This window comes from Condylura cristata, unplaced genomic scaffold (genome assembly GCF_000260355.1).
Source record: "Condylura cristata isolate star-nosed mole 26May11 unplaced genomic scaffold, ConCri1.0 scaffold00008, whole genome shotgun sequence".
NCBI classification, from domain to species: domain Eukaryota; kingdom Metazoa; phylum Chordata; class Mammalia; order Eulipotyphla; family Talpidae; genus Condylura; species Condylura cristata.
The window spans coordinates 2999769-3012217 of NW_004567109.1; the positions used below are offsets into that span (position 1 = coordinate 2999769).

The 12449-nt window shown below is 64.5% G+C and overlaps 2 protein-coding genes across 2 annotated transcripts in view; one reads left to right on the plus strand and one right to left on the minus strand.

The window, feature by feature from the left end:
• PEX14 (peroxisomal biogenesis factor 14) overlaps window positions 1-5643 on the plus strand; it is a 105430-nt gene extending 99787 nt beyond the window's left edge. The window contains exons 8-10 of the mRNA XM_004678504.2: window positions 333-430; window positions 3196-3287; window positions 4812-5643. Coding sequence (XP_004678561.1) covers window positions 333-430; window positions 3196-3287; window positions 4812-5250 — 629 coding nt within the window. The 3' untranslated portion in view covers window positions 5251-5643. The remainder of the gene's footprint in view (window positions 1-332; window positions 431-3195; window positions 3288-4811) is intronic.
• A 4620-nt stretch (window positions 5644-10263) lies between these two features.
• The window catches only part of CASZ1 (castor zinc finger 1), a 32761-nt gene continuing 30575 nt past the window's right edge, over window positions 10264-12449 (minus strand). Inside the window, exon 16 of the mRNA XM_012722069.1 lies at window positions 10264-10425. Within this exon, the coding sequence (XP_012577523.1) occupies window positions 10264-10425 (162 nt within the window). The remainder of the gene's footprint in view (window positions 10426-12449) is intronic.

Below are 12449 nucleotides of genomic sequence, written 5' to 3' on the forward strand. Positions count from 1 at the left end.
TTAGCCAGGAGCCGCCGAGAGCCCTGAGCTGAGGCGTCTGGCAGCTGGAGACTCCCGCGAGCCCTACAAGGACACGGCGGCCTGTGCGGCGGGCAGTGGGCAGATGTGATTAGTGGGGAGAGGCTTTGGACGGACATGCTGTCCACCACGGACAAGTGCACAATAGCGACAAGTAGAGATACCAGAGGTTAAGACTCCGAGCAGGTGGATCGCTCAGCGCGGGGATAAATTACAGGGCTGTGGGCTGGGGCTGTGGCAGAGTTAGCTGTAGCAGCTTCTGGGTGCGTGGACAGACGTGTGGTTTAACAGAGATTCGGCTGCTCTTTCCCCAGTGACGCAGTTACAGATGACTTTAGCCTCCGTCCAGGAGCTGCTGATTCAGCAGCAGCAGAAAGTCCAGGAGCTCGCCCACGAACTGGCCACCGCCAAGGTACCAGCCCCACCCCGCCCCTCCGGGCCCAGGCCGCCCACTCGGCTCCGTGCCCTTGTCCTTTGCGCAGGGTCGGGCCTTCCGAGGGGCCCGGCGCGGCCGCGCCGTCACCCGCGCTCCCCAGGCCCAGGCTGCCCGGGCAGAGGGAGGAGGAGGGCGCGGCGGAGGGCTTTGTCCCGGAGACGGCCCCCTGCCACCTCCGCGGAGGAGGCCGCGCCCAGGTAGCAGGCCTGCCGGAGCTGGTGGGTGCAGGTGTGGGCGGTCTCCCCTCAAGTTGGCGGGCAGGCCCGGCAGTCTGGGAAGGGCCCCCGCTGCGCCGGTGCTGGGCCGCCCGGGCCGCAGGGCCGGGCTCTCTGAGCGGCGCTCAAGGCCGGCCCACCGGGCGCGGTAAACACTGGGGTCTCCCCGCGTGGGCTCCACACCACGTTGCCCAGGTCTTAGCCGCCTGCCCTGGCGCAGACCCGCCGCCGCGAGAGCCGCTGCCCTGTGTCCTGGGGGAGGCGGAGCTGCCGCGGCTCCTCCCCCACTGCCCCGTGTGCGGGTCGCACCTCGCTCACGGTGGTAGGATCGCAGGGTCTGGCCTGCCCTGCCCTCGGGGCTTGGGTCACCCCCGAGGCTCTGTCGTGGCAGGCTGGCCTTCAGCTCCCACGCAGCTCAGACTTAGTGGAGGTTCTGGGGTCACCCCACCCCAGTGTACAGCTCCGTGCGAGCCGGTGCCCAGTTCTTCTGCACTTCAGAACCCGGCAAAGGAGGGTTTTCCAGGTCCAGTGGAAGCCGGGGTGCCCTGTGAAGAGGGTGCCCCCTCCCCGTGCTGCCTGCACTGCTTCCTCAGATGGCCGTGGTGGGGTGGCCCCCTCCCGGCCCCGCGCGTGCCCGCGGGCCGGCGGCCCGTAAAGCAGCCGGGAAGGCCGCCTCGCCGCCTGCCCGCTCTATTATCTTTCGGCGGGTGGCCTGCCAATGGCCAGAAGCCATTCCGGAAATTGGAAAACTGTTTTCAGACCTTAAGCATTAAGATTAAGACCACATGTTGCGTTTGAGAGGGGAGGGGCCCAGGGTTGTGCTCGGTGCAGAGAGCTGGCTGAGAGATTCTTGCGCTGTTTTAAGGCTTTTTTGAGGCCTGAGAGGCCCCTCCCCCCTGCACCGGAGCAGGGCTAGCGAGGGGTAACTGGGCGTGTGAAGACTTCGGTTACCCCATAAACCAAAGACTTAGAGTGGTGTTTTCTCAGCTGTAATGTAAGTTTTTATTTCTGGCTTCCAAACTCCTACTGCAGCACTGTAAAAAATTAAAAAGAAGAGCGTTAAGTAATTAAAAAACCTATATAAAACTGAAGGCTGGGAGTTTTCTACAACTGCTTTTTAAAGAGACTGGCTAAAAAGCCCCAGATGTCAGATTTTATTTCTAAATCCTGGCATCTGGCACCATATGCGTTTGGAAATTTGAGTCCTTTGTAGGCCGGTGAGTGGAAATTGCTCCCTTGTTAATGGGCTGCTAGAGCTTTCAAGGTCTCAGGGAAGCCAGAACAGTGGCTCCCGGGTCTGCACTGTCTGGGGTCTGGAGTGGGCCCAGGAGACCCGCGTGAGGCCTGGCCGCGCGTGCTGGCTCTGACACTGTCCACTTGTTCTCCTGGCCCTGCAGCGCCTCCGAGGGGCCCCTGCCCTGTGCACCCCACGCGTGGCCTGTGGACCCGACGCGTGTCCGGCCCTCCTGGCTCCTGACTTCTGAAGTCAGGGCCGGTGGGGTTTCCCTGTCAGAGGGCAGGGCCTCCGTGCGCCTCCCCCAGGCCTGGGCAGTACCGACCGGCACCCTGGGGCTGCCCTAAGCCTCGAGACAGCTTGGCCACTGACACCTTGGAGGCCACACGCTCAGCCCTTCTGGCCTCTGCCGACGCAGTGTGCCGGGGCGTGGCTGTCTGGGGGCTGAGAACACGCCCAGCTCAGAGGGGAGGTGTGCAGGGAAGGGGCATTTGTTGGAGGGCGAGTGGCCGTCCCCCTCCGCGGGCCTGTGGGTGGAAGGCGTGAGGCCCAGGGTAGCTTCCTCTGCTGAGCTTTCAGGTCATCTAGTTCTGACAGAGAATGGTCCTGGAGGGTGGCTTTGCAGACACTGGTCCCAGGCCTGACCTCACAGGGTTGGGGGCCAGGCCGGCTTGAGCTGAGGGCTGGCAGGGACCAGGCTTGGCGCGGAGCTTGATGGCTCTGTGGAGGGGCTCTGGGGGGCTGGAGTCGGCGTTGGTTTCCTTGACTGGGTTTGCCTTAATGGGGCATTTCCCATGCAGTATAGTGGAGGGGCTGTGCAGTGACCCCTCCCGCCCCACCCACTGGCCGCAGCCCGCCACCCCTCAGGTCTGCCCCATCTCTGCCCACACCCTCACCTCCACTTCTTTGAAGTCCATCCCAGATAGGGAGTCATTCATATTGCAGACACTTTGGTGTGTATTTCTGAGGGGTAAAGGGCTCTTCTGGTGTTGGCCTTAATTTTATTTTACATAACCAGAATGCCATTATTACATGGAGATATCTGTCACGGCTTCTGAGAATCATCAATTCTCCAAACAGAGTGGTGTGAATGTTTACTTTGAGGGTGTCTTCATTTAAACAGAGACCCAGGCAGGCAGACCCCTGAATGGGCAGAGGCAGAACTTTCCAGGGGGTCTCCCGGCTGCCTCTCAGGACACAGAATGTCTCCAGGGCCACCTGCCGCCTGGGCATCGGAGGCCGCAGGCTGGGGAGGCCTAGCTCACGCTCCTCCCCTGTGTTGCAACTTTCAGGCCACCACCTCTACCAGCTGGATCCTGGAGTCCCAGAACATCAATGAACTCAAGTCGGAAATTAACTCCTTGAAAGGGCTGCTTCTGAATCGGTAGGAGGAAGGGGCGGGCGGGGCTCTTGGCCGGTGGCGCTCCCTGCCTGTCCTGCCCTGGTGAGCCCAGGTCCAGGCAGTGAGTTGCAAGTCCCCTGAGCTTGTTACCCTTCCTCATCGGCTCCCTCCCTCGCCATCCCAGGGGTGACAGGTTGCAGTCCCCCCAGAATTTTGGAATGCAGGCTTTCCCTTGGGCCTGTCGGGACCTGGGCAGGTCCGGCTGTAAAGCAGGACTCATTAGAGATCCCTCACCCAGAGAGGCCAGTCAGCCCCCATGTCCTGGGCCTTCCTCCTCCCCGCCCCCTACCTGTTGCCAGCTTGGTGACAGCATCGTCCCACAGGAAGCCCCCACTTTCTGCCTGCCCGCTTTGAAGAGCTCCCGACTCTAGGTACAGGCAGGGCAGAAGCGGCCCCTGCCTCTCCCCTCCGTGGGGTCCACCGCTGCCCTCTCCAGTGAGTCTTGTGCCCGGAAGGCTGTCACCGGCACGGCCCCGAGTGCAGGGTGAACACTTGTCCTGGTTTTAAAGCCCAGAGTCCAGTGTCCCCGGAGCCTGCTAGGGACTGGGGGTTCCGGTCATCCTACCTCAAGGGTGTCCAGCTCAGCCTGCACACAACGGCCTGAGGACCCACTTCCCACGCCGGCCACTTCCAGGTCCTTTCTAAAGGAAAGGAGGTGGCCTTAAGAGATGTGACCAAGCTTGGGGTGTCATCAGGAGAGACCTCTCCTTCCAGGCCTGGGGGGCAGAGGGCTTTGAGGCCCGAGGGACGGAGAGCGGGCCCCTGGGTATTGCTGGAACCAAGAAAGCGCAAGGCGGAGTTGCTTGTCGGCGTCTTGACACTGTGTGGCCTGGGCTGTGGTGAGGCCCGAGGTGGGGCGGTGCCAAGGAGACGGGCCGCACAGGAAGAGCGGGCCCTCGCCCGTGGCCTGGCCACTGCCAAGTGGGCCTGCCCTCCAAGGCCCTCCCGAGGCTGGCTTCGGTCTGGGCTGGCTGCGGGCCCAGCGCCCAGGGTGGAAAGGAGCCGAGAGCTGCTCTGCCTGTGGAGGGTTGAGTCAGGTTTTCTAGCGAGTCGCCCGCGCTGCCCTGCGGGCTGATGTGTCTGGCTCTGCAGCCCCTGGCCCGCTCCCGGCTCCTCCCCCGTTAGAGGCCAGCCAGGTGTCCTGGCCTCCAGAGCTTCTGCTTCCCTGCCCTCTCCAGCTCGCAGGGCAGAGGCCGGGCCGGGCTGAAGCATGGGAGGGGCGGGACTCCGCGGGTGACAGGCCCTGGGGTCTGCTGTCCAGCAGTTGCCAAGGCGGGGCTGGGGCCAGGGTGGGGAGACCCGGGAGGCAGCCCCAGCGGGCGGCACCTGCGGCTTCCCTCTGGCTGCTGCAGCCTCCACGCAGCCAGGCCAGTCTGACAGGCGAGGGACGGAGGGAGGGAGGCGAGTTGGGGTGGGCTGCAGAGCTCAGGTCAGCAGGGTGCTGCTCCACCGGAGACGGGGCCCCGGGTGCTGTCACCAGCCGGCCTGTGTCCCCTTCCCTGCCAGGAGGCAATTCCCGCCGTCCCCGTCGGCCCCGAAGATCCCCTCGTGGCAGATCCCCGTCAAGTCGCCGTCGCCCTCCAGCCCCGCGGCCGTGAACCACCACAGCAGCAGCGACATCTCGCCGGTCAGCAACGAGTCCACGTCGTCGTCGCCCGTGAAGGAGGGCCACAGCCCCGAAGGTGCCACCGCGGCCTACCACCTGCTGGGCCCCCAGGAGGAGGGAGAGGGGGTGGTGGACGTCAAGGGCCAGGTGAGGATGGAGGTGCAGGGCGAGGAGGAGAAGAGGGAGGATGAGGAGGACGAGGATATGAGCCACGTGGACGAGGAGGACCGCCTGGGGGTGCAGCGGGAGGACCGCCGGGGCGGGGACGGGCAGATCAACGAGCAGGTGGAGAAGCTGCGGCGGCCCGAGGGTGCGAGCAACGAGAGCGAGCGGGACTAGGCCGCGGCCCCCAGCGCGGGCGCCTGCTGGGGGCGGAGCCGCCGCCTGGGCCCCTGCCCCACGCCCGTCCTCCGCGCGGCCCGGCTTGCGTTCCGCCCACCCAGCTCCTCTCGGCCGCCCGAGTGCAGCCCTGCGCCTGCGCGCCGACGCCCCCTCGACCTGTTCCGCGTCGGCCGAGGGCGCCCAAGTCTCGGAGTCGCGTGCTGTCGGCCGTGTCTCCGGGCAGATGTGCGCCGGGCGTGTCTGCTGAGCGTCTGGGCTAACTCACCACCGTGCATGGCGAGCGGCAGCTTAGTCACCTGCTCCTGACCCCAGCGAGGACGTGCTGCAGCGGCCGTGCCTGCCGTCCCGTCCCTCCCCGCCGCCCTCCCCGCTCCTCTCGGCGGGACCAGCGGGGCTGCGGGGCCTCTCCTTCTGTTTCCCGAAGCCACGTGCCGAACTCCTCGCTGTGAAGGCCGCCCAGGCCCTGCCCGCCTGCGGCTTCGTGTGCCTACCCCGGCCCTGGCGTGCCCTGCCCCCGTCCGGACCCGCACCCCCACGCCGCACTTGGCGGCCTCGCTTGCCGTGGGGGCTCGGCGCCCGGGAGACGCCGCACTCCCTCCTGCTGGGCGGCGCAGGGCCTCCCTCCGCCTCCCCGCCCGGAAACACGTTCGTTTGTGTGATCAGGTGTAGGTTCCAGAGTATAAGATACGACTGTATATAATTGTAATAAATGCGAGTTGCCACTATTTAACTCCTGCCTGCGGCTGCCTGTCTGCCCAGGGCCTGCGCCAGGTGGGCCCGGTGGCGGTGCGCAAAGGGCACGTGGACGCTGGGCCTGGCCGCCTCTGCCGCCTGTCGGGAGGCCTCTCGGCCACCCAGCTGGCCCGGGGCGCGGTCCTCCTCCCGAGCGAGCTTGTCAAGGAGCGGCGTGCGCCCTGGCCAGCGGGGCCTCCCGTCGGCCGTACAGGCCTGAGGCTAGCCCGCGGCCAGCGGGTGCTGAGCAGGTGGTGAGCGGGTGGCGAGCGGCCTTCTAAGTGGGTGAGTGCTCCCAGGGAGCCCTCTTCTCTCTTCCTCCCCGTCTCCTCTCCAACCCCTGCGCTGTCTCCTTCGACCGCCACACAGCATTGACGGAGCCCAGAAAAGCAGGGCCCTGTGCTCCTTCTGAGGGGCCCCCAGTGGGTGGTATGGCAGCGTGGGGACAGGCCTGGCGCCGCCGGGCGCCTTGTGTGGGCACAGGCTGAGGGGACCGCTCGGGGGCGGCGCCTTGGGAGCTGAACATGCAGCTGGCCGTGCCCCTGGGCTGCAGCCGCCACGCTCTGCGCCTCTGCCCGGGCGTGGCCACAGGGGAGCCTGGCTTCACCGGCTGCTTCACCTCAGGAAGCATTCACCTCCTGGCCAGGGCCCTGTGCGGCTCGGCGGCCGTTCCCCACAGCAAGCCCACCCCCGCTGCGGGCCGGGGCTCGCCCAGGGTGACGGGGTGGCCAGCCTGGCCGCCTGCTGTGGGTCCGGCCCTCCGGCCGGGGCCCCGTGCTCCTCGGTGCTCAGAGCCTCGTGTGACCGCCCTGGGCCTTCCTGCCGCGTGTGCCCTCGGGACAGAAACACGTGGGACCTTGGCTTTGCCTCCTTGCCGTTCCCCAGGGCCTGCCAGCAGTGTCGGGGCGCACGAGAGAAGGGCTGAGGCTTGTTCCGAAGCGCCCCCTGGCCCCTGGGCCTTGCCGTGCGCACGCCCACCTCCCTGCTGTCATTGCTCCTCGTGGGTGGAAGCTGAGGGGCTCACAGGCCTCCCCTTTTGCGTGGCCAGCAGCAGTGGGCCCAGGCAGGGAGCCCAGGGCAGACGAGCTGGACAGAGACACAGGCAGCACTGCTGGGGGACAGCACAGACCTGTCCCCAGAGCAGGCTTTCTGGGCCCCTGTGACCCAGGCGGCGGCTGTTTTCTCCCGCCTGGGGGCTCCCGTGTAGGGAGGAAGGGTGGGAACCTGGGCCCGAGGCCTTTCGCCCTGCGGGTCCCAAGCTCTGATTTCGGCTTTTGAGGACAGAGAGTCTGGCATGATTTCAGGGAGAAGAAAACCCCTCCCCAAAACGGCGTGAGTGCTGCCTAATAAAGGCAGCTGCTGGACGGAGGAAAAACAGCCCTTTGAAAAAAAGCCTTTCATTAGAAAAATAATGCATTTCATCCAAATAAGGTAAAAATATTTGGAATGGGGCAGAAGTGAGCAGCAGGCAGCGCCTGTCAGGCCCTTTCTGGAAGGAGACGATTATTAAGCTCAATTACAATGTATTTTTGTAGTGTGTCTTTAGGAAAGAACTTGCCCCGCGCTGGGAGGCCAGGAGGGCTCTGCTGGCCCGGCCTGTCCAGGCCCGGCGTCTCGTGGGCCTGCCCGGCACAGCCCTCCTGCGGAGCCCGCTGGTGCCCAGTGGCAGCCTGGCCCCGAGCCGGCGTGAGCCTCCCCGGTGGCTCCGCCTCCTGCTGTGTGTCCACTGCCCCGAGACCCCTGCCCACCCGGGAGGCCCTCCTGGGGAGGGCGGCAGCGGGGGCCGGGTTTGGCCCGTAGATGCCCACCTCCCTTCAGCTTGTGGAAGGCGCCGTCAGGAGGCGCTGCAGAGGACCCCTCCCGCACCGCCGGGCGCCAGGCGCCCCGGGAGGCAGCAGCGCGAGGCTCCGGGCGCTGTGCGGCCGCTCGTCTCGCCAGCAGGCAGTTGTGTGTCTCCGGGCCCGCCTGCGGCAGCTGGGAGCCAGTGCTCTGGAGCCGGAGCCCTCCTCACCTCGGCCTGCCCGCCTGCCCCAGCCCCCGGGCAGACCCACAGGGAAGGGCAGGCGGGAGACGCTGCTGACAGGCCGACGGCTGATGCCGGGGAGTTTACTTGGCCGCCAGTGTTTCTTGTCTGCTTGTTTAAGATGGTTCTGTCAGGCACCCAGCATGCTGAGAGCCCCCTGACGGCACGCCGAGGTGCCAGTGCGCCCCGCAGGTGGCAGTGCCTCGGCCCCAGGTGCTGTGCTGGGCGCAGATGCGCGTCCTGGCGGCCCCTCCTGCCCCAGCAGCGTCCCGGCCCCGCTCCTCTGCCGCGGAACCGAAGGGACAGCCGCTGGCCGGGGTCTCCTCACGGAGGACCCTTCGCACTCCAGCCGCCTGCCCCCACCCCCACCCCAGCGCTCTCCGGAGCGGGAAAGCTCCGTCTGCTGGGGGACTGTCACCTGGGTCGGCACCCCTTCGCGGTGTGCTTTTGTGCGCTGCCCAGCTCGTCGCTGTGTAAGAGAACAAGGTGGGTCACTGCGGGAGCAGGATGGCCGGCGCCGTCCCCTGCCAAGCCCCGGACGGCTGGCCCGGGTGCCAGGCTGCGTGTTAGAATCACCTGGGAGCTCAGGCGCGGGCCCCACGCATCCCTGGCTGGCCGGCCGGGCCCATTTCCAGAGCCTCGCCAGCTCCAGCGCGGCCCAGGTCCAGGGCGCCCGGCCAGCCCGGAGGCTCCAGCCAGGGTCTTGGGGTCCGTGATGTCTCCCTGCAGTGCTGTGGGAGTGGGGCTCGCGGAGGTCCGGCTGCCCCTCCTGCATGGACTGTCCCCGCCGGGCCCATCCCAGAGGGCGGGGTGGCTGGTCCCACAAGGGTGGCACAGGCCTGGCCCGTTCATTCCTGGCGAGGCCCCCGTGAACCAGCCCGTTGGAGGGGCCCTGTGGTCGGCCCTGCGTCCTGGGGTCCTGGGCTTCCCTCTGCACTCCACTTCCCTCTGAGTCCCCCTTGGGCACTCAGGTGGACTGGGCACTCCGGCCTGGCTGTGCGTGGCGGGGCTGCCTGGGGCTGCCCTGGGGTGGGTGCAGGTGGCGGGCGAGGGCTGCTGGCCCCGCAGCTGCTGGTGGCACCGCGGCCTGTGGGCGGAGAGCAGGCCACCAGCTCGGGGTGAGCCTGTGCATCTGGTTCTGGCTCTTTCCAAGAGGTTACAAAACTCTTGAATTTGCCCCAGTTTGGGTGTAGGAGCCACACGCCCCACAGCTAATTAAATCCCAGAATGAAAACATGTTTTACTGAGCTTCCTACTGAGGCCAGCAAGCCACAGGGAGTGTTTGGGGCCTGGGCCCGCCCCACACCCCTGGGGTGGGGGCCCTTGTAACTGCAGGCCCCTCCCTCCAGGGGGGCACCAGCTCCTGCCGAGCATGGTGAGGCGTCTCTGTTCAGCCCGGTCAGTGGGCCGGCCCCGTGTCCCCGCCCCCAGATTGTTCTGAGGGGACCCCGAGGCCCCGTGCCCCTCCCCTGGGCCTGGCACAGAGCCTCATGACCCATCGCCCTGGGCCCCGGTCTCTGCCTTGCCCCGAGTCCAGCTTGGAAGCCGGCCCAGCCTGGGGCACTGTGCAAGTGGGGGTGTCTGCCGAGGTCCATCCAGGTCCAGAAGAGCTGGGGGTTGGGGGTCTGGCCAAGGCCAGTCCTGACCATCATGCCCCTGAGCCCCAGGTACCCCTGGGAGCTGTTCCCCCGAGACTCCGGGCCCTGCCTGCGCCCCACCCCCAGCAGCACCCAGAGGGAACCCTGTGGTCGTACCACCCACTCGCCAAGAAGTCCGGGCTTGGCTCCCTGCCTCCCCTCGGGCCCCAGGGGAGGGCGGCCGGCCCACCAGGGCCTGTGAAGCTCCAATAATGGTTTTAATTTGTTGAACTTGTGTTTTATCCCACAAATTAGTCACTGTTTTATTTAACAGAATCGAGATATCCACAAACAATAGGCGAGTTCCAACTTGAACATTTTAATAAGACAGAAAAAAGTCTGTATTTTCGTGTCTGTTACAAACATATTTATGTAAATAGCCTGTGGGCTGCGTTCCAGGAAGAAAGAAGAAAGGGAAGGCTCTCTGCGCGGGCACGCGGCCTCGCGGGGCAGGACGTGGAGGCCCCCGCCTCCGCTGCCCCTGCCCCTGCCGGCCTGTCCCACCCGCGGTGTGCCATCCAGGGAGAGGCTCCTGGAGCTGGAGGAGCTGGGGGCCCACGCACTTCCCCTCCCTGAGGCCAGGCCGCGCGGTGCGGAGCGGGGGTCTCGTGGGAAGGGTCACCGCTGCCCCAGCCAAGCTGCCGCTCGGGCGCGTCGCCGCACACCCAGGAACTGGCCCCCTGGCTCTGCCCCTGCGCGCTCCGGGCGAGCTCCAGACAGGAGCCGAGCCAGCATCCGGATCGGATCCGGGTACGCGCCGTTCCCAGCCCGGGCAGGTCCCTGCAGGAAGGAGGAAGGAGCCGAGGGAGGAGGCAGAGGGTGACCCTGCCAAGCGCTTGCCCAGTAGCCCTGTGGCGGGAGGAGGGGGCTGCCTGGGGGGGCTGGGGCCGTGCCGCCCGCGGTGCCTGTGCCTGAGGCCAGGCTTCCGTGCCAACCGGCTCTGCCCGCCCTGGCTCCCGAGCCACTCTCGGGTCTTCTGGCCAAGCGAGGGGAGGAGGTCACCGAGCCAGGCAGACCTGAGAAGGCGGCCCGTCCCAAGGGCGAGACCGGCCTGCCCCCAGCCCTGCCGCGCCGAAGGGTGACCAACCCCTGCCTCCTGGGCCTGGCACCGGGGCTGGACCCTGGGTCACGGCCAGCCGCTGGGGGCTGACTATCAAAATAAAGATAGCCTGATAGATTTTTTTCCAGTTTTTATTGAGTGAAAATGTCAAACCTTGCATCAGTCATGCAAAAAAAAAAAAATCAAATAAATAAAACACATATATTAAATTTCTAATAGCACTAAATTCAAGTGGAAAAATATTCAGTTCTTAATAACCAGGTGCCGAGGAGACCAGATTCAAGTAATCAGAGCACACGCTGTTCAGTTCGGTTTTCACGTTCTGCATTTTTCGTCTCAAAACCTCTATATATCTCTCTCTATCTATATATGTATATACATATAGATACACACATATGTGCATACATGTCATTTATATTTATATATATACACATACATAGTTATAAAACATTAAAAAGAGCATTGGTGGATCAAGCATTGTTTTCCCCACAGAAAGAAAATAAAACAAAAATTACACATTAAAATTCAAAATGAGCTAGCAATGGCTTATAGTCCTAGTGTGCAATATGAAGTTACAAAAGGCTAGACTTCGCACTGTCCGTCTTCTTTTTCTTTCTTTCTTTCTTTTTTTTGTTTGATTTTGCTACATTGAAAAATGTTTTTTCCTTTACAAAACTCCTCCCGCATGGTCTGCGGTGGGGCACAGTCTGGGCGAACCCCCGCTCAGCAGCAGCAGGGTGCCCACAGATTCAGGAGGCTCTGGTGGGGCTGTTTCTCGGAAAACGATTGAATCGGTCCGCTCATCTGACTCCTCCCTCCCTGCTCCCTCTCCAGTTCAGGGGGTCCTGGCGTTCTGGCTGGGGCAGCCAGGACGACGAAAAAGAGAAAAAGGAAAAAAGGAAACCACTCCCGCCCACCCCACCAGTCAGCTAGCCCCCCGTCCCGGGCTCTCTGGGGACGCCCGGGTGCAGGCGCTCCCCAGGGGCTGGGCAGCCGCCCGGGTCTCTGTCACCCTCGCGGCCGCTGGGCAGGCGTCCACCTGCCAGGTGAGGCTCCTGCTCAGGGCCTCGCGGACCTCATGTTCTCCAGGAAGAGGGCATGTTTGGAAAAAGGACTCAGATCCCAAGAAACATCCCAAACAGGGTCATAAAACAAACGGGTGGGGTGCGGGGTGGGGGGGTGGGAAGCCCTATAAAAGCCACACGCATAACCAAGAGAGAAAAACCAAATGTTAAATTAACTACAAACTTGTATCAACAGTAATAGTCCTTTTTCTTGTCTCTAGAAAATTCAAGTTAAAAGTTGGAATCACGCAGCTCCCGTCAGTGCTAGTGTGAGGACCGGCGGCCGCCGCTGGTCTCCCGCCGGCCTGTCCAGAGGCGAGGCCGCGCGCCCGCAGCCTGCTTTTCCTTTCTTTTTGTTCTATGTAGGGTAATAACCTTTACAGGAAAAATACTGTACAACTTTCGCATTTTTTCCCATTTTGAATAGTGAAGCCCGAGTGGTGGCACCCTCCCTGTGCCCACCAGCTGGGTGGCAGAGGTCCCCTGCCGACCAGGGCTGGGCAGGGGCGGCCCCTCCGTGGGGGGACAGCCTTCCGCGGGGGGCAGCACACCCTCCCGGCCCAACCCCGGCGGCAGTACCAGCCGGGCCCTGCCGATTCCTTGAGATTCCCGCGGGGTCCCTGTAGTGTCGCCGCCGCCCTCTGCCCCGCCCTCCCCCAGGGCCGGGCGGGCGGTCTAGC